The sequence below is a fragment of the Nyctibius grandis genome, chromosome Z, assembly GCF_013368605.1.
Source record: "Nyctibius grandis isolate bNycGra1 chromosome Z, bNycGra1.pri, whole genome shotgun sequence".
Taxonomy (NCBI): domain Eukaryota; kingdom Metazoa; phylum Chordata; class Aves; order Nyctibiiformes; family Nyctibiidae; genus Nyctibius; species Nyctibius grandis.
In genome coordinates this window covers 18,089,185-18,114,502 of record NC_090695.1, presented here as the reverse complement: position 1 = coordinate 18,114,502, position 25,318 = coordinate 18,089,185, and the positions used below count along the sequence as shown (strand labels likewise).

The following is a 25,318-nucleotide window of genomic DNA, read 5'->3' as shown; positions in this document are numbered from 1 at the left end:
TGCCTGGATGCTAAGTTTTATGATGTTATGATACGATATGGTTAGAAGACTATTGCATCAGTAGATTCAGCATTAGAAATACGTGGCTCTTTGCTCTATGCTGTCAGCTTGTGCTGACTTTAACATTGTTAATTATATTCAGTTTACTAGTTGGAAGGGTCAAGACCTTATTATTTTAGTCATTCACAGGAAATCAGGGTTAAATAAACAAATTCTTGATTCCCATTCTTAAAACCCTGAAGTGACTTGTTTGCACAGTTAAGTCACAAATGAGAGAAAGCTCTTAAGAGTTCCTCATGGGTGAGCAGATGACAGCAAAATTTATGCCCCATGTGGGGTGAATGCAAATTGTGTTCAGTGAACTGTGGCTAACTTCTATGAAGAAGTGCTGTGATGTTGAATACGTTATTGGAAGTAATGTATGTATGGCCTCAATATAGAATGCTCCTGTGCTGCACAGCAAATGGTTCTGTGTTTATGGCTCTTAAGAATAATTAAATTAGAGCAAAGCTTGCACACCCACTATAGTTTTAGAATAGCTGCATAATTAAGACTTTGTATTGGAAACAAAGCTACACCCTTCATTTTGTAACAGATACTTTGGAGATATTATATGAAGAAACTAGAAACAATTACAGAATAAAAATTCATATATTTAATGGGGTTTTTGATTTTTAACATAACATTCCTCTTAGGCAACATCCATCTCTTTCTTTCAGCATAACTTTAGTTCCAAAGAACAGATGTACCCAGAAGGCAGCTTTACAGATGTAAGTGTCGTAGAAATAGAAGCTGATGACAAGAAGTCTTTTTCAGAACAAGATCTAAAACCCTTTGACTTGCTTAAAAAGGAAAAAAGTACTTCAGAAGGGCACAGCAGTGGTATTGGAGGATCCTCGTGCATGTCTTCTCCTAGGCAAAGCGTCTCTGACAGTGATGAAGGTGAAACTACACAAAACACTTCAAGCACTGTACAGTATTCAACTGTAGTACTTAATGGCTACAGAGACCAAACACCTGTACAAGTCTTTTCAAGGTCTGAGTCAACTCAGCCACTGCTAGATTCAGAAGAGAGATCAGAGGATCGTGCTGGAGGAGGTGACAGTGCAACACAGAGGCAGCAGTATTTCAAACAAAGTGGTGATCAGGATGAAACCAATGCAGACAGGCCGTGCTTTGAAAGAGCAAAGCAAATTATTCCTGCTAATGAGGGGGATCTTGTTGGATTTGCACAACTGCAGATCTCTGATCAGAGTTCACAGCTGTTGGGCCTTGGGCTGGAAAAAAATACCCAGGAGGCTGCTCTATCAGATATTTTGCAGGCCAATACTGAAGAACAAACTGTGAGACCTGAAACAGTGGAAGGAAGTCCACTGTCAGTTGATGAAATGCCAAAAAGTTACCTCCCTCAGACTGTGAGACAAGGGGGCTATATGCCTCAGTGAGAGAAGAGACTGGCTCTGTTTAGGCCTTATTAGTGCCTGTTGACACTTTCTCCTGTGTTTCTGATAAATTAAGCTAGGTATTTTTATCTGAATGAAGATAGAAATATTGAAATTAAGCGAAGAGTAATTTGACAAATTACAATGAGGACTGTGTTTTTGTGGAAAATTTGTGGCCCAGACCTACTGGAGACTTAGTTTTATGCACTACATAAAGTCCAATGTCTGGATAGCTGAACACCTTGGTTTTTTGTGTCGTGTCATATCAGATGAACACGATTGAAAATTGCCAGTTTCAATTAATCACATCAGCCAATAGACCTCCTAGAAGAAATACTTCGATTTGCAACGGTGTACAAGCCTAAAAAGCCAGCTTTAGTTGCTTGGAGCATCTTTGTGCAAAAGTAAGACTGAAGCTTAGTATTCTAACGTGGAAGAATACTTGTGTCATGTAGCTTGATGGACTTTCTGAATTTTGACTTGGCCCACATGCTAATCATGTTCATCCCCATTTAAAAATTATAAAAATTAAGTAGGATTTGCTGTGCTGGGCAAATAAGAAAACACCATGATTGCTTGACTCTGAATGCTACTAGAGTAATTGATATTCTGCCTACATTTAGATATGCGTGCACGTGAACTATATAATAATTTGGCCTAAAAATGTGCCTTGCAACTTGACACACAGCAATTCAGTCTCATGTTCAAAAGTTTAAAAATCCAGATGAAAACACAGATTAACAGTTATTTAAAGGTTTTGTACCCAAATCACTGTCTGGTTGTACCATACCTCTCCGGTCATATAAATTGCCTTTGCTTAATAAGCTCACCTTTGCTGTATACAGCTTGAGGCAAGTAATGAGCTGTAAGTTTTTACCATTTTTCCAGCTGCTCAGGAGAAAGATAATATGACCTTATTCCTGATTGACTACGACGATTAGTGTGCTGGAACCTCACTGCTAATGCTGCAGGACCTCCTTGAAACTGAAAGCAACAAAAAAACAAAGCATTGAAGTCACTGAAGCTGTCAGAAGAAAAAGCAAAACCTATACCCTGAATTTGAATGTTAGTGGTAGTATGTATCTATTAGCAGTCATGAGCCACAGATAACATTTACGTGGTTGTTAAAACTCCTTACTTTTTTCTTATATCTTACTTTTCCCCTGTTCATACAGTTTGCATTTTATCAAAGAAGATACATTTCTTGGAGACTGTCTATACCAGGGTTTAAAGAAAAGTGAAATTGTATTAAAATAAACCCATTCTCCAGTGATAACTAGAAATTTTCTACTCTTGCAGATTTTTTTTAACCTTAGCTTAGTCTAGTCAGCTTTATAATCTGACACTAATAAAATCTTAATTCAAAACACTAAATGCTTTGTGAGAATAAAACAAAGGTTTTATTTCTCCTTCAGCAAAAGGACTATATATTTAAGACCACCTGAAACCTTTTGTGCTGTGACTTCTGATGCTGCTGTTCTCCAAAGCACTTGCTAAAGGCCCTGGAAAGCCAGGTGTCAATATCATTTCAACTTCCCCTGGCCTTGTCTGCCAGCTTGCATGGAAGGACAAGTATACCTACAAATGCTCATATGTGTCTTCTGCTTCTGTTACAAAGAAACTCAATGCTAGAGTAAATTCTTAAGATTATCTCTTGAAGTCTAGGCTATATGAAACAGATAAAGAATGCAGAACTTTAATAACATTTCAGTATTCCACAGTTCCTTTCTCATAACAGTGTTTTTTGTATCTGGGCACTTTTAAAACTAAAAGGCTATGTTGCAGCTTACTATAACTATACCTTTCTTCAAACGAGGCCCCTTCCTTTTCTCCCCACTCCACCTCAGCATCTTCCAACTCCCTCCCAGAGGGCATGGGCATGATGAAAGCTTTGCTGTCACAAGACAGCAGAGACTGTCTTGTTTTTTTCAGAGGGTGAGGGAGCATTCCTTTGTCAGAACACATTCCTCCTGGAAGATAATAGCGGTTACTTTATTGGGGATAGTTTGTCTTCTCTATGCAAAATTCATAGTGACTGTAGAAACCACAAGTAAAAGGGAGAGTCTCTGTTGAGCAGTGTGCGTGATTATTAGAACTGCCTGCAGCCATGTGCAATCTAATCCACCTCCTGCTCATCTCTGAAATACTGAGGGCCACAACCTGGCTACTTGGTCTGAACGTTGCTTCAAAGGCTTCGATGTTTTCAAAAACATGCTGATGATTTCTTTCTTGTTTGTTTGGTTTTTTTAAATTGTTTTTTGTGATCCAGTGATACTAACTTTTGATAACACGTCATCTCCGAGGGACAATTTCAGTTATTCCTGAAGTTGCTCTTTGCCTTTCTGTTGTGTAAAGGGAAGACGTTTTGTTCTCAGTTGCTGTTAATCATGGACCGTTTCCAATGTTAAACAGCATAAAGAGATACTGTTTTTTAAACGTCTGTGCTAACAAGAGTTCTGGCCTGTCACTTATGGCATCTTTCTTTGTTGTTTATAGGCCAGTGGTAATAAACTGACAGGAATGTACAGGAGCATATCGTAGAGAGAATTCTGTCTGGCAGAGTTATATTCTATCATTCAGGCTTGCGAATTAGTCTAGGGCTAAAATACTAAAGACTAAGCAGGAGGTACTGGTGGGTGAACAGCTTGTTGAAGCCACAGTACATATAAATAACAGGTTTACAGCTTGTTCATAAACCTATGTGCCAAATATGATATCATGCAGTGTTCAGGGTTTAACTTGATTTTGTACTTTGGATCATAACAATCTAATTGTATCAAACAGTTGCATACAGGTTTTTAAAGTCTGTAATGTAATTATAGCAATCCACTGAAATTCTCTGAACTTGGCCCTCACATAGTAAGTAAAGAAAAAGCTTCCCCCACAATAACTACAGTGCACTTTATAAAATGTAGGCATTATTAAAATAAAATGAGACTTCAGTATTGACACTTTCATGTCCATCTTGATTTCCTGGACTGGAATTTTTCAGGTAGGGATGGGAGAATAGTTGTAAAGACCTTGTTATTTTGATGACAGAGAAGGGAGGCTAGTGGAAATAATAAAGTATTTTTCCTGTATTAGCATGTTTGAAACATCTCGTAAGTGCAGGCTGGCTAACTGCTCCTCTGTTCAGAAGAGAAGTGAATATAGTCATCTCTGTAGTTCTCTGTAGTTGTGGTGGTTCTGTTAGAACAGAAGGTTGTTGGGGTTGTTCCTGGGGTGTGTTGCCTTGCTTTCAGGGCAGTTAGTCTGTGAATATCCTCTCCCACTGTAGTGAAAGTCTTGGGATTATGTTTCATATGACCTACTGTGATAAACTAAACTGCTTGTTAAGCCTTAACCTGGCAGCACAAAGCACTGCAGAGCAGAAATGTTTCTAAACTTTGTTCTGGAGTGTGCCTATCTGTGCTACAGCAGCCTAGCAAAATGCTAGCTATCAGGACTGGAAAAACCTTCAGCCCTGGGAGGAGGAGGGAGTTGGTGTGTGAGGGCCGAGTCCTGTTCTTGGGCACTGGAGAAGCCCCCTGGCCTGGGGTGGGGTTTCCACCTTCTGTTTTGACTGTAAATCATGAGCACTGCCAGGTGGTTAAAACTTACATTTTTGTGCCCAGTATGTGGGAATCACCATGCTGATTTAACTTCAGTAACTGAACTTGTTTAGTTAGTACCAGGTCTTGAATATTCAAGGTCCACATCAATATGTGCTGCGATGATACTGACTTCACAGTGGGATCTGAAACTCCAAAGACTATCAAATTGTTAATAGTCAGCCCTGCTCCAGGGCATATATGTTTTAAATTGTAATTTATGCATTAAATAGGACTAAATATACTAGTTTATTTTCCCTGAGACAGTTGTTGTAATTGAGATTAATGTGTTACTTGGATACATTCATTTAACTATGTTAAATAGTTTTCCTGCCTGATGGATTGTAAAACTCATTAATCCCCTGTAACCTCTTGTCTGTTTGCTAGGATGGATACATATAGCCATTTTAAATTCCAAGAGTTGCTTTTAATGTTATTTGGAAGCAGTTTACAACAAAAATGTTGCCTGTTGTCACAAAACAGCCATTTGGGAATTACAGCCAACCCCACAGTCTTCAGCTTAGCTCTTGATCCAGAAAACTGCAGTAAAGTGGAGGTATTAAGTGCAGAAGTCTGGAGAACGGTAAAATTAAGTATATTGCATTGGACTCAAATTCCTATTTTTCTTCCTTAGAAGTGAAAAGATCAGTTGAAAAAAAAAAGCTAAAGCGCATGTGTGTTTGCTTTCACTGTTTCCTTTGTACTTGTGCAATCTGAGCCATTCCTAAAAATGAAAGCACTGCTGACTTAATGCACAAGGATGCATTTTTAAGGCCACAAGATTTGATACAAACAAATTTAAAATTAATGACTAAGGGCTAGATCTCAGCAATTGTCCACTTCCTCCCCCCTCTTAACTTTAGTGCAGAGAGAGGGTGGGCAGTAAGTACCTCCCAGAATGCAGCCTTGCCAGTACTTGTGTCTATTTGCAAAGACAACTTTGAAGGGGATATACGCAATAAAGTCATTGGTACTCTGCAGAAGCACACTTCCATAACCATAGATGAAGAATGTGTATGGCACAACTGTCGACAGACGGCTGGAAAGCTCCATGTCCTCCTGCTCAGACTGAGGCATCTTCTGCAGCCTGCTCCAGTTGTTCTTCTCCGGCGATGGCAGGCGTGGTAGATGAGCATTCTCTGCAGTGTTGAAACTGGTAATGCCTATGGCTTTTCTTCCTGTCAAAGCACATTCATTAATGGATCCAGTCAACTTGCCATGTTTTTTTAACACACCAGTCTTGTTTACAGTGTCACATATAGCCTGACACTTTGATACAGCAATGGATTGTCTAGTAACCAAGTGTTTTTATTTGGGGATAAGGATTCTGCTGTCAAGGTTACTGGTTACCAAATGTTGCTGTGCTGATACATGCATCTAGGTAAGCGGGAGCATGCGACATGGGGACAGACATGCTAACAAGGAAAGTGCCTTGATGCTGGAATGTAAATGTTAAGTCAAATTTTACTATGTACTTAAAAGTAGGTATGGCTGATTAAGCTAGTGGTAATTTGAATGCCAGCTTTAAAGGGCATGTGTAGTCCAGCCAGAGGTTAAACTTGTAAACTGCTGCATAAGCTGTCTCTGTATGGAAGTGTGTTTTAATACCAGTACACTATGTGCATTATTTTGCAAGCTGCATGTTTATTGTCATATAAACTCTGCTTTCTACAATTTACTTATGGTCAGTTTTGAATGTCTTCCTCTTTGTTACCCCACTGAGCCTGAATGTTGCATTTGTCTAGTACATCATATACAAAAAGAAAACAAAACAAAATTCCATACTTACCTTGTGTGCTAGAGTCAGTGTTTTGTGAGGCTGACTTAAGCAGTAGCCATGGAAGGAGATGAGTCTGGGCAGTACAGAATAGGCAAGAAATGGAGAGATGTTCCCAGAGAGAGACGTGTCCATGGTATACCAGGACAAAAGGCTGCCCTGTTGGGTGTACTGGGCAAGTCCAGCAGCAGGTGAATGCTCTTTAGCCCTCCCTTTGTAATTGCTCCTGTAAATAGGTGTCAGCTGTGACTGCCTGACGGAGGTGGTGAGACAGGTCATGTCCCAGGGACCTGGCTCTGTTCCTGCTGCTGGCAGTGGGTGTCTGTGTTCCTGGGTCTCACCAGGGAAGGGGTGGTTGTGTCTGCCTGCGGCTCTGTAGGACTGGTGCTTTAGGCAGGCTTGCTTAGGTCTGTTGAAAATAGGAAGAGTGACCAAAATCCTGTTCTAAGGAATGCTGCGGGAGTGAGGAGCATGGTATAACACTGGCTGCTCACACAGGCTCATTTCCAACAAAGGAGTCACAGACCTGTCTCTGTCTGATGTTGCCCTCAGTCTTATCTGGGCTTGGTTCTTCCATTTCTAATGGGTGGAGGACCCTCACGGGCCTTTAGCGAACTTACATCTCAGTACCGCAAAAGGACAGTTGAATCTTCAAAGGATGGTTATATCCGCAAAAGACTTCAAGGGTGACACCGGGGGAGAGACAGGTTCTGCTTTGTGGCTAAAGCTCGGGGCTGTGTAGGCAGACAGACCCATGTAAAACTGAGGGGGGTGTTACGTTATCTGTCACTGCCACAGAAGAGCCATCCCAAACCTGTCATGCCAGTTAACACTTTGGTGTTAAACTAGGTGCAAATACATTTTGGGAAAGGAGTCTAGGGGTGTTAGTTCACTGCACAGTAGTTCATTTATCACTGTTTTGCTTAAGGCCCCTGAAGTTTCTACAGGAGCGTGGCTTTTTTGCCTGCCCTCCTCACCTGAACTCGTAGCTGCTGAGCATCAGTGCAGTTGTGCTTTGCAGCTGCAAGGCGAAGTGTGTGCAGAAGAGACAGCAGCTGCATCTTTATAGGCTGCCTCACTGCTGGCAGAGCAAGATTGCTTCCTGTAACTTAAAATAGACGAAGGAAGTAAGGCTGGACAGTGAATGATGGGAACGCCCTGCTTTCCACAGGAAACACATACTTGTGCAGTGTATACATCTGATTGCCAGAAGCCACCAGGTTCCTGGGAACAGCTCTCCAACCCGATGGCTGTGGGCCAGCAGAGCCTCCAGAGCAGCCAGGATGTGCCTAACCACGTGCTAGCCCTGGGACAGTCTGTGTTTGTCCAGCCAGGACAGGCACCGCGCAGCAACACAGGCTCAGAGCAACAGAGAGATACACAGGGGCCCTCCCAACCCTTCGCACTTCAGTGATGTGTTTGGAGCGCTGCTGGGGGATTACGGCTGTGTTTTGACCGCTGATAACCACAGTAACATTGAACCTCTCCGCAAAAGCATCTTGTGAGTATTTTCCAGACATGTGTGTTCTTCATGGTAGAGTGATCCAGTGCCTTCCTGTCTTCCCAGCAGTCTCCAACTGCCATGAAATAACTAGCAGAGCCAAAGTATCCCTCCTCGCCCCCCCTAAAAATAGCTAGGAAATTCCTGGCTTAGCCAGGGAGGCTCTGAGCACGAATGATCCAACCCGGAGGTACAGGACAAAAGTCAGAGCAAGTAATCTTGACTCCAGGCTTGCCTGCAAAACAGAAACATGCTGTGTGCTAGTGTGCTAGGCATCGCACTGGCTTTCCTTTCATGGTAACATGTAAGTCATGCTGTGGGCTTGGGCACTGAGCTGGGTCAGGGGCCAGCTGCAGGAGCCATCCACCCGTGTCCATCAGCGCTCAGCCGATCCTCTGCAACTGCTGGCACAGCCCGTGATCCTGAGTGCACAGTGTTGTGGTGCAGGTTCTGGGCACCAAAAATCCCAAATAAAGCGGCTCAGGAAACACCCTTCAGGGCTGGGAGTGCCTAGGGCACTCATTACCTCCAGCATGCAGCCGAGCAGCACAGCCGAGCAGCAGACACGTGCCTGCAACGCTAACTGGGACCAGTGAGAGAGTGCCTGGTGCTGGGGCCTGGGTGGCATCTGGGGTCCCAGAGCGCTGCAGGTGTGCTGCCCTCAGCAGCACAGCACGGCCCCGCTCCTGGCCTTCCAGGTGCATGTCTGGAAGGTCCCGGGCAGCCCAGGGACTGCTGAGCCCACCGGGGCCAAGCCAGGAGATGGCAGCAGCGCGTCGCCTTTGGCAGCCGCACAGGCTGGCTGCTCCAGCCCCAGGACACAAGCAGATGCCTCCAGAGACAGCTCAGGACATGGCTCTTTCAGCAGGTTCCTATGATGCCTCATTTGCTGCACGCGTTTTTACTCACCTCTTTGCTGAGTATCTTCTTTAAGTGAAACTAGTAACACTCCTGTCTGTGTCAGAGAGCCTTTTCATTTTACTTATTAATACAAATTAATGCCATTTATATAGATAAAGCATAGATACATATCTGTAAATGAAAGCAAACTGAATCATTACCTAAGTATGAAAAATAAAGGAACTTGTATCAGCCTTTAAAATTAGCCTGAATGCAATGCAGGAAAAAGGTCAGACTCAGAGTGCAACATGTGGAATAAAAAATGTCAACACAGAAAGTCTAAAAATAAACAAACACTGCCAGAGCACAAACTCCTTTAAAGGCAGTGAAACTGAGACTCATCCACAAAAGCTGGAGTAAATAATAAACCTCACGCAACATGTGCTTGTGTCCAGAGAGAAACTCAAGTTAGCCGGCCCTGTCATTACAGAAAAAATCAGTCCTTACAAGAGTAAACCTCAGTGGCATGAGCAGAACAAGCACAAGCTGGAGACAACGCATCCAAGCGTTTATCTTGAGGACATGGCAACAAAAAAACACCACCAGAAATCAAGCAGGGGCACATGAGGGAGGTTCCCTGCACACCTCCCCTCCTATCCCATATTAGACGCAGCATTGCCAGCTCACTTTCACTGAGACGTGAGCTACCTCACTCCTACCTTAAACTTAGATCAGAAACCTGGGCCACGTCTACAGACCAGCAGACCTACTAGTAAATCCAAAGCTTAGGTAACTTTGCAGCAACATGTACGGTAGTTTTGCACTGAGACTGTCACAGAAACTGGATGGCATAAGGAAATTATATGTCCCTAGGGACATGGGGCTGGGAAAGTGGGAATGTGCACAGGGAGGGGGTGAAGAAGGATGGGGGGGGAAAGGATTGGGTCACCTCTATTCAAGATCAAGCACCTCCTCTCCCTCGCACACCAGTACATCAGGAGATGTACTGCACAGCTTATATCCAGGATCATCCTTTACTTTATAAAGACAGTACTTACAGACAGCGAACCAGCCTTGTGTGCTGGAAGAAAGGTGAAAATTAGCAAAATCTAAACTCCCATGTGTCCGTTTTCACCCAAAAGTGTTCAACACTCCCCTGCTCACAGCTCAGATGGCGTGAAACCTTGTTAGGCTTGTAAACTGCAGCTACCCTTCATCAGAAGTGTAAAAGCAATTAAGCTTTTCTGAAAATAAAAGCAAAAGCAGAAGAGAGATGCAGTCCCTAAAGGCAAGAAATCTCAGGGCCTATTTGTGACCCAAGCTGTGAAACTGAAAAAAAAAAAAAAAAAAAATAACTGGAGATGTAAGCAAATGCAGAGAGCATGTTTGAAGGAGCTGTAAGCTCATGGGAGAGAGCAGCAGGCAGCAAGCCATGAAGGCAGCTGGATATAAAAGCATTTCTGGGCAGTATGCTAGTTATGAAAAAGTTTTACATTAAAAGCAAAGACACTGTCCCCTGCTGTTTAATTCTCCCTGTGTTCAGAGGATTTTTAAACACATTTTGTAAATAAAAACGTCTGTTTATGTCTGCTCATAAACTATTGACACTAGCATAAATTCCTACTCTAAAAGGGAAAAAAAAACAAACAGCAAAAGGAAACAAAAACTAAAACCCCTCCCAGCTCAAACACCCCACACACACACCTAACTGCTTGAGTTAAAGACACTGACACAAATACAACCTAGAGGCCATGCCCTGACTTACCAGACACTGACTATGAGACGATTCATTTCAGAAGCGTGCTGTGCTCATTTGGTAATATTAAGGATAAGAAGAAATTTCTTGCATTCTCTTACATTAGGACATAATTTGCCATAGTATCATTTTAGAAAGCCTCTCAAGGTCTTTTTTTTTTTTCAGAATAAAGTGTTGGTTTTAGTTCAGTGATGTTCTAAGTGGGCATCCCAGAGCATTTATCCTGATTATAATCTTATGCTCATGATTTCTGATATCCCTGAATACTATTGCATAATCTTTCCATGATTATGAAATGTTGCTTCTTCATCAAACTCCATTAGTCATACAGTTGCTCATGTAATGGTGAAAATTCTGCAGAAGCTACCCTTGGCTAGGTCAGCACTGCACTCTTGAGGGTAGCAATGACAGACCCAGGAAACTTAAATGAGGCTGCTTTTCTGAGAAATAAGTACTCACTTCAAAATTACAGTGCTATCGAGTCAGACACTGAAATCTAGATAACATAGAAGTTGGCTCAGCAGGCTTTCAGCAATGATAAAGCACTTGTAGCTCATCAGTGTGGGGCTGAGCAATGCCTGAAAATCAAGACAACCTGAGAGGTTGAGAAAAATGCCAGTGGCAGGCATTCAAACTTGACAGTGTTGACCTCATTACTCAAGGGGACTAGTCAATGTTAAAAGAGTACTTTTGAAATATACACCATCATATTATAGCATAGTTTCTTTTACTGCTTGAGTTGGGAAACAGAAGCCCGAGATGGACTATTCTGTTACTGACCACCTGCTGGGCTGCAGCAACTCTCCCAGCATCCTCATCCCACAGCAAATGAGCAGCGGGGTAACCCTCCACACCCCCACACGCTCCCAAAGCTCACCTGAATAACCCAAATAACTCAGGACCCTGGGAACTGACTTTATTAAGCTACAGCTGGGGCAGTTCAGGGCAGCCTGTGCCCTGAAGTACTAATCTCAGACAAACTTAGATACATGTCTGGTTTGAAACTATTCTCCTTTCTGTCTGGGGACAGCATTTTCATAGAATCATAGAATATCCTGAGTTGGAAGGGACCCACAAGGATCATCGAGTCTAACTCCTGTCCAAGCATAGGACAGCCCCAGAATTCACACCGTATGTCTGAGGGCATTGTCCAAATGCTTCTTGAATGCTGTCAGGTTTGGTGCCATGACTGCTTCCCTGGGGAGCCTGTTCCAGTGCTCCACCACCCTCTGGGTGAAGAAGCTTTTCCTAATATCCAGCCTAAACCTTCCCTGGCATATCTTCCTGCCATTCCCTCAAGTTCTGTCACTGGTTGCCAGGGTGAAGAGGTCAATGCCTACTCCTCCACTTCCCCTTGTGAGGAAGTTGTAGACCACAATGAGGTCTCCCCTCAGTCTTCTCTTCTGCAAGCTGAACAAACCTAGTGACTTCAGCCGCTCCTTGTACAGCTTCCCCTCTAAACCCTTCATCATCTTTGCGGCTCTCTTCTGGACGCTCTCCAGTATCTTCATACTCTTTTTATACTGTGGCACCCAAAACTGCACACAGTACTCCAGGTGAGGCCGCACCAGTGCAGAGTAGAGCAGGACAATCACCTCCCTCGGTCGGGTAGCAATACTATTGCTTGATGCACCCCAGGGCACGGTTGTCCCTCTTGGATGCCAGGGCACACTGTTGGCTCATGTTCAACTTGCCATCGACCAGAAGACCCAGATCCTTTTCCGCAGGGCTGCTCCCCAGCCTCTCATATGCATTGTCTTTTAAGAGCTGAAGAAAGTAGAGCATAGGAATGGGCAGGACATTTTTACTTTTCAAGTATCCTGTTTTAAACAGAGTCAGGAGAACAGATCTACACCATACATATACACATCTCTTTCTGTTCATGTTTTGATATTGTATTTAAAAAAAAAAATCTAATTTCATGGAAGAATACGCTAGTCAAACATGTTCCAACTTTTGGATTGTCACTGTTGTTCATGTTCTGAGTTCAAAAGACCTAGATAAAACAATAGTTTGAATTAAATAGTGAGGTGGCAGTGAAATGATTATTCACTCTTGGAAAAAAAGGGCAAATAAAATAATCATAGGAAAGCCCAGAAAAAGAGCAGGCAAATTAATCCAAGTTCACTACAATGATTACATTTTTGTCAAATAGTGAAAAAAAGAATTTCTGCTACGTAGGAAAACTGTCTAGAAAACTGAAAGACATAAAGGATTAAAAAGACAGCATTTTGCTTAGAGCCTCCCTCCTAAGTTATCAGACTGGGAAATACAAGTTGTACACAAAAAGGGTACAGTTAGTATTTTGTGATAAATACGCCTAATAAACATTATGACTAAGAACAGTTCATATTACAAAAAGAACGCTTAATGTTTTTCTGTCAGCTCAATTTACAAATATCATCCTTTGTATACAGGACAAAACAATTGCTTTAGGTATGCTCTATTTTTGAGCCAAGGGTAGCACATTTTCTGATAAACAGCCCTACTACAAACACACCGTAAGACCACTATATATTTTACTTCTGTCTTGCCAGGAGGCAGAAAAGATTGCTATTAACAACGACCTGAACTTGCAATAAATCCATATACTTATGGGTTCAAGACTTACCTACACCAAGGATGCGCCCTGCTTCCTGCTATCAATGTGGCAAACATTAACACAGATCAGCAAAACAAGTCTTGCCCTATCTTTGCAGTAGATTTGAAACCAGGGCAAAGCAACCCGGAACACTAGCTCAAATTAAAACACATTTTGGCTGTTTACAAGCAAGTTTTAAGTAGTCTCAAACCATTTATGGTATATAATCTCTACGTGTTATTTCCAGGTAACCTTTGGCAGAGTATCTTACCTGAATATTTCAGAATAGCTGCTAGTAAAACATAAAGCTATCAAATAAATATTCACAAATCACCTCTTATAATCCTAAGGAGCGTGACATTTGTTATTAAAAACACCATTTTGTGTGACGACTGAGATTTAGAATTGCATTGCTTGTTACATAAACACCTTCCCAAACGTTGTGCTGTTGAAACGTCAATATATTATATTTTGACGTTTAGGTTAGCAAAGTTAAAATGTTGTTACAACCTAATACCTGAAACCCCTGTCATAACAAAGCCCTCTTACTCAAATTCATCAAGGGAGATTTCAAAATTAAAATCTGAGATTTCTTTGAAATAGAGCTTCAGAGTCGATTCATTATCTTTTCTTGTAATATTTCTAATCTCTGACAACGTAAAGCCAAAGGATTTGATACCTTTCAACTGCAACTCAGAGATTCCTTCTCAGATAAGATTATATCTGCATAAGTGCATCACTTCTGAAGCTACACAAACTTGCAGCAGTGTCAGGGCCACCTCCTCCTCTCTTCTTGGAAATCTACATCCGAAGATATTCTGCTTGCACAAACTGTAAAGGAAGCGAATAGTGAACATAACATTTGAACTTTCCTTACCTGTGAATGTCCAACATACTGGAAAAATCGTACTGTGCACAGAAACAGCGCAATATGCTTTCCATTCCATGTGTAATTTTGTTGTTCTCACAACAAGGATGCTTAAGTTTTCTCCTACAGGCCAATTCGGTGAAGACAGGCATACATGCATAATGTGTGGTAACTCTGAACACACCTTCTTGTAAATTCTAACAACCATTAGGAGACAACAAAGGCGTCGGGGGGAAATCAAATTGCCCGTACAAGTAATTTAAGACTAGCTGGCAAGAAGCTCAGAACAAGACATGAGTGTGTCAAGTAGGTTTAAAAGCATTAAGATAATTCTAAAGTCATTTTTCTGTTTAGGAGTGGTATGCATGGGGGTACCGACAAAAAGTCTGTAACAGGATCAAATTTCAAATCTCATTAAGTTCTCAGCTCCTGTCTGCCCTGGGAAGTAATTAACATCAACACAGTGAATTATATCTAGAATGCACCCTATAGAATCATAGAATCGTTTAGGTTGGGAAGGACCCTTAAGACCATCAAGTCCAACCGTTAACCTAGCACTGCCAAGTCCACCACTAAACCATGTCCCTAAGCACATCTACATGACTTTTAAATACCTCCAGGGATGGTGACTCCACCACTTCCCTGGGCAGCCTGTTCCAATGCTTGACAACCTTTTCAGTGAAGAAACTTTTCCTGATACCCAATCTAAGCCTCCCCTGGTGCAACTTGAGGCCATTCCCTCTCATCCTATCACTTGTTACTTGGGAAAAGAGACTAACACCCACCTCGCTACAACCTCCTTTCAGGTAGTAGTAGAGAGCGATAAGGTCTCCCCTCAGCCTCCTGTTCTCCAGACTAAACAACCCCAGTTCTCTCAGCCACTCCTCATCAGACTTGTGCTCCAGACCCTTCACCAGCTTTGTTGCCCTTCTCTGGACTCACTCCAGCACCTCAATGTCCTTCTTGTAGCGAGGGGCCCAAAACTGAACATAAGATTCAAGATGCAGCCTCACCAGTGCCAAGTACAGGGGGACAATCACTTCCCTTGTCCTGCTGGCCACACTATTTCTGATACAAGCCAGGATGCTGTTGGCCTTCTTGGCCACCTGGACACACTGCTGGCTCGTATTCAGCCGGCTGTTGATCAACACCCCCAGGTCCTTTTCCACCAGGCAGCTTTCCAGCCACTCTTCCCCAAGCCTGTAGCATTGCATGGGGTTGTTGTGATCCAAGTGCAGGACTCGACACTTGGCCTTGTTTAACCTCACGCAATTGGGCTCAGCCTATTGATCCAGCCTGTCCAGATATCTTTGCAGAGCCTTCCTACCCTCAAGCACATCAACACTACCACCCAACTTGGTGTCGTCTGTGAAGTTAATGAGGGTGCATTTGTTGATAAAGACATTAAAGAGAACTGGCCCCAATACTGAGCCCTGGGGAACACCACTTGTGACTGGTCACCAACTGGATTTAACTCCATTCACCACAACTCTTTGGGCCTGGCCATCCAGCCAGTTTTTTACCCAGTGAAGCGTACGCCCATCCAAGCCATGAGCAGCCAGTTTCTCCAGGAGAATGCTGTGGGAGACAGTGTCAAAGGCTTTACTCAAGTTTAGGTAGACAACATCCACAGCCTTTCCCTCATTCAGTAAGCAGGTCACATTGTCATAGAAGAAGGTCACATTAGACAACTGGACGTGTCTTTCATAAACCCATGCTGACTGGGCCTGATCACCTGGTTGTCCTGTACGTGCTGCATGATGGCACTCAAGATGATCTGCTCCACAAACTTCCCCAGCACCGAGGTCAGACTGACAGGCCTGTAGTTCCCTGGATTGTCCTTCCAGCCCTTCTTGTAAATGGGAGTCACATTTGCTAACCTCCAGTCAACTGGGACCTCCCCAGTTAGCCAGAGCTGCTGGTAAGTGATGGAAAGTGGCTTGGTGAGCACTTCTGCCAGCTCCCTCAGTACTCTTGGGTGGATCCAATCCGGCCCCATAGACTTGTGTGTGTCTAAGTGGTGTAGCAGGTCGCTAACCATTTCCCCTTGGATTATGGGGACTTCATTCTGCTCCCCATCCCTGTCTTCCAGCTCAGGGGGCTGGGTACCCGAAAAACAACTGCTCTTACTGCTAAAGACTGAGGAAAAGAAGGCATTAAGCATCTCAGCCTTTTCTTCAGCCTTTGTCACTATGTTTCACCCCACATCCAATAAAGAATGATAACTGTGCATCAATATCTTCTTGAAATTATGTCACAAGCTGATCTCTATTAACCTTGCAAAGATCCACACACCTGAGAGATTAATTTTCTGCATTTAAGGAGGGGCAGAAATGGGTATTTTTCACATCACTGATGGTGAAATCAAATGAAATCTAGGAAAACTGCTCTCCAGGAATAATGACATCAGGTGTTCTATAAAAAAAAAGTAGCAAAAATTAAATTAAACTATTGTAATGTTCAACCTGCCATTGCCACTTGACGTTATAAAAGTGGAATAACTGCCCAAATACCCAGTCTATTTCTGGATCCCTCTCAAAATAGGATCACATTTCTAAATGAATATGGAAATCTAAAATGTCTAAATGGTGTATTTAGTGTAAATTGATACAAACTTTTCCGTTAGCTCTCAGTTTTATTTTATTCATGGTTCACAGCACTAGTTTGAAAGACAAACTGTAAAAGGTCAGGAAGAGTACAAGTCTGAATGCAAACCAAACCAAGTCCCAAGAAGCTGGCATTCCAAAGCACGGGCAAAAGGCAGCCCTCATTTCTGAGATGTACTGAGCCCACTTATAGCATTACTCTTTTTCAAAGAAAATAATGGGCAAGGAAATCTGAAGTAAGGAGAGAAAAGCAGAATAGCAATAGAGAAGGAAATAAAATGGGATGGAAAAGCAGGTTATTACTTACCCTCCAGAAGCTAAGAGATGTTACAGGGAGAACCCACCCAAACCACCCAGTAAGAACCTCCCCTTTCTAATGATCCCTTAACGGTTGCATTATTTTTATTTTTTACCTGACTCAATCATGCAACTCAAAGCATGCAGCTTTCATATGTCTGATAAACAATTCCTACACAGGCCCCAAAATATCTCTGTATCTGTTTATTTTTAAGTGTTGTGATATTAAAACAAATACTGAGAAGGGGAAAAAAACTGCTGTGACCGAGTCAGTGACTTCTGAACCCTAGGGAAGGGCAATGTAGCTGTGAGGGAGAAGTCCGGAAGCGAGTGAAGCAGCAGGAGCATTGACCCAACCAAAGCTGTGTCCCATGCTTATTTCAGAGCATGACTTATCTAAGTAAGCAAGGGCTTTAAAGAACAAACATACATACATTTTGGCTTATAGTACTGTGGTTGGGAAAGTGATCCAACAAACTTGGGAGGGGGGGGGGCGGTGTTGGAAATCAGTGCTGCTGTACAAGTAACACATACAGAAATTGTTTTCTCATCCTTTCTTGGAAAATAAACAAACTTTGCTATAAGTAAAAGCAGCTTACAAAATATAGATGAAAAGCCTAAATGCAAACTTAACCCTGTCTTCCCCAACACAATGCAAGTAATAGCCCATACATCCAGGCTAAGGCTCAGCCTCCTCATTCATGCTGGACAACATATTTTCCATTCTCCCACTCCTCTTCCTGCGCAGAAAGGAGAGGCTTTCTATTCCTATTCACATTTGCCTCTCCTTTTTCTATCCCCATGACTCCTGTATCTTTTTCACCCCTAAAGAAGTCTGTAGTTATGTGCAAACAAGACTGATGACATCAAGCCTTTAAATACTGTGAAAATAGTTTAAAGTCTTAAAATTACTATATGACGCACATGTCATACGGAACATGCCCTTTTAACACATTTTACTTAGAGTTGACTCTCCATCTCTTTTTTTTAACCTGTCATTTAACAGAGTAAGTATTTCAGTTAAGAATTTTACAGTAATAGCCTCTTTCCTGCTGAAAAAAAATTAGTGTGATGGAGAGTTTCCTGCTTAATTGATGCTGTATAAAATGGAAACTGCAAGTAGTTTTATGACTTATCAAAATCATAAATGACAAATGTTATAGCCTTCATGTAGAAATCTCTAATCCTAAATCAGTTACCAGATGATATCTGGGGATATTTTGTAGACTTAGTGTTTTTTCAATACCTCCCAGAAAAATAATTTCCTAAATATAAACTCAGCGCTTATTCCAACACAAGATGCTGTATTTAGTTGAATTTTTTTTCAGTTCAAAATATCAAAACTTCAATTGGGAAACATAGTTTTAAACTGGGAGAAATTAAGAGGCAAAGGAACTAGAAGATAAGAAGATACCTGCAGTAAACAAAGTTTTAGAAAGCAGCAAACAAACAGGAGACAAAAGCAGCAAAAAATGCAGAAGATGATTAAAAACACAAGAGAAAGGGAAGGAAGCAAGAAAGCCAGCATAACTCTACCTTTTCCAAAATACAGGTAAGTCAATAGCATGTACATAACAAATATGCTCTCATTAAAGACAGAGAAACTGTGGGCCAAACCACTGATTCAAGAGTCAGGACGCAAAAAGACAATTACTGAAATCTACCAAGTATTTGCGAAACAGGAGGGACACTATACATAAAACCAGATATAAAACAATCGAGGGAAATAAGAACAGGAAAGTAGTTCTACTCCATGTAACTTAAGGAAGGGTTTGGCAGATCCTGGCTCTGTTCAGGTCAGTCCATATCTCCCCAGCAGAGCTCAGCCATGGGAACTGGTTGCCCGGGGGAAACAGGTGAGCTGTTCGCACTGCTGGATGCTCCGGCAGTAAAGATCAGTTTGTTTTAGCAGACTGGTATGGGAGAACTACGAAAAGCTACTTCCTTTGCCTCACTACTGGCACATCTGTCTGGTGAAAAACCAAAAACGAACAAAAAAAACCCCCCACCCCACCCTGAAAGTGAATCCTGATGCATATAAACACAGTGCAAAAAAATTATTTCACAGCTGTTCAAAGGAAGGAGGTGTTTTCATCCAAATTAACTGCAATCAGCCAGGTTAGAACACAGGAATACATATCAGCAGCAATGCCAAGATATATCTCAGAAGGGGACTTTACAAAGGAAAGTTTTCTCATGCTAATGAGCTGTGGCCAGCCCAAACATGTCCAGTGTTACGTAGGATTGTCCTGCGACATTTTGTTGAAAAGGACGTAAGACAGTTGACTGGCTTTTGGGTTCTTTCTTACTGTGTCCTGGCAAGTTCTCAGAAATAAGAAATTCCCTTGTTTTAACAGAATTTTTAAGGTATGGATTGAACAGTGCTTTTTCACTAAAATCTTCCAGCTTTAAAACTTCTTCATTATAATTTTCTTCATTTTTAATTGAAGTCTGTTGGGATTCACATAAATCATCTTCCAGCATTTCTATGGGTTGGATTTCTTTTGCTGGTATCAAAGCTGAATGCATTTGACTTCTGATATCTTGATCAGTAATTACATAAGGCATGGATGGTGAAAAACATTTAGCAACTTCATTTCCTTCCTTACACAATATCTTTTTATCTTCATTAATCATCCCTTTTGTATTAATATCAGTACATTCAGAAACATGGTTTTCACAGTTCATTAGTAGTGATCCTTCTTTACTTTCTTCAGGAAAACAATGTTCCAAAACACATACATCTTCAAAGTCTATGGTTTTAGCCTCAGATGTCACTCCCTTCAAAAATGAATCATTCTGTCAGTACATAGAGATAAATTGGAAAGTTATATAGGGATAGGTAATGTATTAGTTTATTTTTTAATATATAAAATATTGCCATGTGAGCTCTGTTTGACTCTTAATTTTAAAAAGTACATTAATAAAGAGTTCATGTGCATTTAAGCTGGGATGCCGTTATATGTGAATGAGTACTAAAAATGACAATGTTATTCTGTCCATTAGTTAAACACTTTCATATCAGTTTTTCTGTGCTTAGTAAAATAAGGAGTTTCAATGAAGGCCTGGAATCAGGCTCAGACTGTTTCCACCTTTTCCACTCTAATCAGACATTTTTCAGACAAAGGTTTAAATCCCATTCTCCACAGACTACTCTTTCTATGTAAACCTTATCAACTCCACTTCATTCAAATAAACACTAAAACTTTAATAAGGAATAAATATCCATCAATAAAAAAGACTGAAATGTTAGTACAGTAATATACCAGATATTATTATATGTTGCACTACATTTTTTTATGGAGAAGGGAGGAGATACCCAGATGTGGGAATCTCACTCAGTAGACCCAATAACCTGAGCAAATTTAATTGACTTTATTTAAGAAACCATGTCGACTAATCACTTTATAACTTCAAAACATTATGTCTTGTTATCATATAAGAATTAAATTAATACAAAGATGCATCTTTTTATTAGTTTGAAACACAATGAAGAGCATTTTATAGCACTTAAACAGAAGAATGACACTCAGGTTTTTTGATTTAGTCATAAAATGACTGTCAGAGAAGGACTTGACTTCTGTCCATTTGATCCCTTCTTTAATACATAAAATTGCAATTATTACCATAGATGCATCAAGAGGCCATTCCACTGCAATGCTCTCCGCAGGACTCGGTATATCAGGCCAGCAAACCTTTTTAAACCTATCATTGAGAAAGGAATTTTAGTCAAATGATGAAAGAAATTGATTATTAAAAATAAAATGAACACATCTCCAGAAAGTCCAAATACTGCTAAAATATCAAACTTTCACAAAGGAAGTCTTTCCTGTATTAGTGCAATCTTTTTCATTAGAATTGTTTTCCCTCACATTAATTTTCATTACTAAAGATCTCAACGAATAAAAATCTTGGGTTACAGAGACATTGCACAAAAATTACTAATACATAAAAGTCTTTTTTTTAAATATATATATATATATACTAGATCAAATAATAGCATGCCAAAGTAAGGCTGCATACAAAACCCATTGCAATCATATTTCATGGTGGTTCTTCAGTGAAAAGCCACCTCAGGTAAACTTTGCGCAAGGAAAATGTCCCTAGCACTACACCACACTAGAGCTGCGCTGAGTTCTTACGTTAACAGCAGATAAATGGTGCTAACTGACGCTAGCTTACAACTGTCCAATGTAGTAGTAAACATGAACAAAATCATTCACTCATTGATACTGGGTATATACGTAAGTGAAAGAAAACCATGCCACAGCTTGATTTTTCACATTGCAATTTGATCTATGCAAGAATATAAACACTCAACTACATCCCAAAGTATTCTTCAGAATCAAAACATAGTTTCTTACTGTTGTAAAGATTTAGAATACACAACACAGATGAAGTAAAAGAATTGGAAATTATATTTACTACTTCAGCTCTACTTGTTACCTGATGCTTCGCATGACAACAATCTTGGTTCTAATAGCTTGGAAAACCTCAAAATAGTTAAGATTTTTAACTTTCTTACTAAGCTTCAGCCAAACAACCCAGTCACTTTTCATGCTAAAAAAAAAAAAGCACATTTTGTAACCTTAAAAAATCCTCACAGTCATCTTTAGGATGTTATAGCATCCCCATGCTCTGAGGAAGCAATTTAAAATCTGGCAGAGGACATCTGTGATGGCAGATAAAAGGATTATGAATCGTCTATAGATACAGATCCATACTCATGGATCAAGCATCCAAATGCTTTCACATGATGTAATTTTTAGTTTCTTCATGACTTCTTTACAGCTCAAGAGAAGTGTCACAAACTAAGAAAAGAAATATTAATGTAGCTTAAGATAAGCAACGGGAGTTATGTGAAACGTGTTCCAGAGGTGTACTAGCAGATATATTAAGAATGCCAGGGAAACTTTATTTTTGGCGTTGTTAACTTTTCAGTAACTGACTTAAAGTATGGTCCCCTCACTTGATTGACCATGGAACTGCAAATGGCATGTAGCGTTTTCCACAAGCTGATATAGGTGACATGTAAATCTGTTTTTCCTATGTCTTTTGTTCTGATTTACTGTACTTTTTAAAATTAATATTTATTTTTGGACTACAGCACATTAACTGCAGTTATAAGATAATCTGTATGCTTAGTTATTTGTTACTCCAATTGCTTATTTTCTTAATTTGACATTGGTTTGGAACGCAACAAAAGCATTTATAAGATATATAAATATTTCCCTTTTACAAGTTAAAATTAACTGATTGCTTTCAGTTTTAGAAGGTAGAAAATGTACTCACATGTTTTTTTTCAAAATGCACGTTATCCAAAGGCCTAACAGAAACAACATGCTTAATCCAACGGGCAGAGCAATGAAAACAATATCTTCTTTATCTTTAGAAGGGGGGGGAAAAAAAAAAACACCAAACCACAGATGTTTAGCTGTCTTAAGGGAATACATGAAGAAATAAAAATTTTCAACATCCAGGTCACCTAATTAGCACAATTCCAAAGAGCTCTGTCAAAACTAGCCAAAATTACTCAGAATACTGTATGGTACTCATTGTACAACATGTCAAAAGATGAGTATTTTTAATCCAACAAGTCACAGTTACTGAGCCAGAAAAGCAGCTCATGATGAGACTTCTCAGGAACAGACGTATTGCTTTTTAAAATTTCCTTTATTTAATAGAATCACACAACAATCCAGACTGGAGTGGACATCTGTAGGTCACCTCGTCCAACTTTGAAATTAGAATCAGGTTGCTTAGGGTCATACCAAGCCAACCTTTGAAAGTCACCTAGGATGAAGAATCTATCACCTCTCTGGGCACCTGTTGTTTTAGAGTCACCTAAAACTCCCACATAGTGCCACTTCTACCTGTTACTACAAAATAAATAGTAAATTCAATGCAGGAGATTATAGGTTTTAAATACACAAAACCCACAGTTACTCTGACTGAAACAGTGCACAGATTTCTGAGCTAGCTTCCAAGTACCTACCACAGGTAGGTACTGACAGCAATAGAGACCAGACCTCAGCATAGTCTAACCTTTGCATTTGAGTAGCAAACTAGCAGATTCGTTTACAGTCAAAAAATAAATTAGCTTCAAGTCCCATGACAAGTTTAAGGATAGCTCATGCACTTTTTTTATATTCCAGTTTATCCACTACTATGACAATTTATGTATGTATTGAAAACATTCTTCCAGAAGTAGAAATGAGGAAATGTCTGAACTTCCAACCTGCAGCCATCATACAAACCTCTTTGGTAAAATCTGGCTAAAACAAATAGTAAGAAACAGGAAACAGGTCACACACACTGGCCACAACCTGTGCACTCATTTATTAGTTAAGCCTATATAGCAGAAGAGATGCAATGCAAGGCACCACTATTCTAAATCTAGTATCTCAGATGGAAATGTCTGCTTTTTAATAAACTGTTAGGCACCCCATCCCATAATTAACAGCATACAGACTGTTGTTCCCACAAACATCCATAGTATTCCACAGCTTTATCGACAGCAAAACAAAGATTTTGGGTTTTGACTTCTAATCTTGAGGTTTTAGTCTGTGAGATGATCAGTAAAATTGAGTTAAACTCAGCTAGTGTTGGTAAGTCTTCCTTGTTTTGTTTAACACTAATTAAAAAAAAAAATAACAAATGCCTAAACAAAAGACAAACCTGTTTTTAAAATAGTAATAACTAACCTGGAATATTACTTACTGAATTTCAAAGTCTTGAAGGTTTTTGGCTCTCCACTGGTTCCACCAGCTTCATTGCTTGCCATTATATAGACAGTATATTGTGTATTAGCCTGTAAGGACTTCAGTCTGTATTGCAGAACATCAGAGTTCACTGTTTCATCTTTTTAGGAGAAGATTTACGTCAAAAACACACAAAATAGTGTTATATCAGGGAACTGTACACTTATTTAGCATCTTTTACAATGACAGATCACAAAGTATTTTAAAGACAACTTGAAATACAAAGCGACTTTGTCAGTCCTTTGACAGAGAAAACTTAAATTACCAAACAATGTTTATAAATGCTACTTAAAAGTTTAGGGAAAAAAAATAAGCCATTATGCATTTACTTTTAAAAATAAATACAGCTTTTTTTGCTAATATTAAAGACAGGAAAATTATGATCTCCTATAGTTTATTTTATCATTGAAAACAGTGCTTCGAGAACTTTATTTCCTGGAACCTAGGCTCAGAAATTAAGAATTTAAAATAGTTTCTGCAGCTCATGAAATTTAACTATATTTCTAGTACATGCAGCTAGACACTGATCATCCAAAAGGATGCAATCTATCAGCACTGGGATATCACCCAATAAAGTCAGAGGAAAGCCAAAATCAACAGGAATTTTCAAAATGCTTTTCTGAATATAACTCAACGTTTCTAATACCTTCTCCATGACTGGAATTAGTATGATGTGCTTCACTTTTACCTTTTTTTTAAGCAGGGCATATATCATAACATTCTGTGTCCACAAACAGTATTAAAAGCATGTTCATATTATGAAATTAAACTCACTAAAACATCTTCTGGTGCATAAAGTCAAAGCCAACTCATGGCATCATTCAGTTCAGTCAAGAAACACTCAGGAAATAGATATGCTGTAATATGCCCTGAGATTAAACAATCTGAGTTTCTCTTAAATCAAGAAGGGGAAAGTGAAGTTCTAGAGTTAAAAGGCCATCAGTGAAGTCACTTTGTCACAAACTCCATGTCCTACTCTTATCAAAAAGATGTGATATCAGAGAAGCCTCAAAAAACATCAGTACGGTAGAGTTTTGCCATTTAAATTTAACTACCTTGAGTCGCTATTTAAAACTGATTTCCTAAATAAACTAATCTGAACCCCTAAAATGGGCACAGTCTGCTTTATGTTAGAAGTAATATGGAGACCTATGGCTCCATAACATGAGGCTGCATGTCTTGAGGATGACCTCACACAAAGCAGTCAGCATAAAACTACTCAGAAACCAACATGGCAGGAAAAATTACATGTAGAGGACTGAATCTGACAGAAATATTCAGCTGCTTCTTTCTAACTTA

At 40.3% G+C, this 25,318-nt stretch overlaps 2 protein-coding genes across 5 annotated transcripts in view; one reads left to right on the top strand and one right to left on the bottom strand.

Moving 5' to 3' along the window:
* IL6ST (interleukin 6 cytokine family signal transducer) overlaps positions 1-25,318 on the top strand; it is a 64,027-nt gene that overhangs the window by 30,947 nt on the left and 7,762 nt on the right. Inside the window, exon 16 of one of the 4 annotated variants that reach the window (XM_068424082.1) lies at positions 6,014-6,710. The exons of 2 other annotated variants lie outside the window; for them this stretch is intronic. In XM_068424082.1, coding sequence (XP_068280183.1) covers positions 6,014-6,160 — 147 coding nt within the window. In that variant the 3' untranslated portion in view covers positions 6,161-6,710. Of the gene's footprint in view, positions 1-719; positions 6,711-25,318 lie in introns of those variants that run through there. One more of the 4 variants, XM_068424081.1, reaches the window with a different exon arrangement.
* The window catches only part of IL31RA (interleukin 31 receptor A), a 37,993-nt gene continuing 31,906 nt past the window's right edge, over positions 19,232-25,318 (bottom strand). Inside the window, exons 14-17 of the mRNA XM_068424086.1 lie at positions 23,979-24,119; positions 22,551-22,644; positions 20,885-20,963; positions 19,232-20,057 (exon numbers count right to left, since the gene is read on the bottom strand). Coding sequence (XP_068280187.1) covers positions 19,458-20,057; positions 20,885-20,963; positions 22,551-22,644; positions 23,979-24,119 — 914 coding nt within the window. The 3' untranslated portion in view covers positions 19,232-19,457. The remainder of the gene's footprint in view (positions 20,058-20,884; positions 20,964-22,550; positions 22,645-23,978; positions 24,120-25,318) is intronic.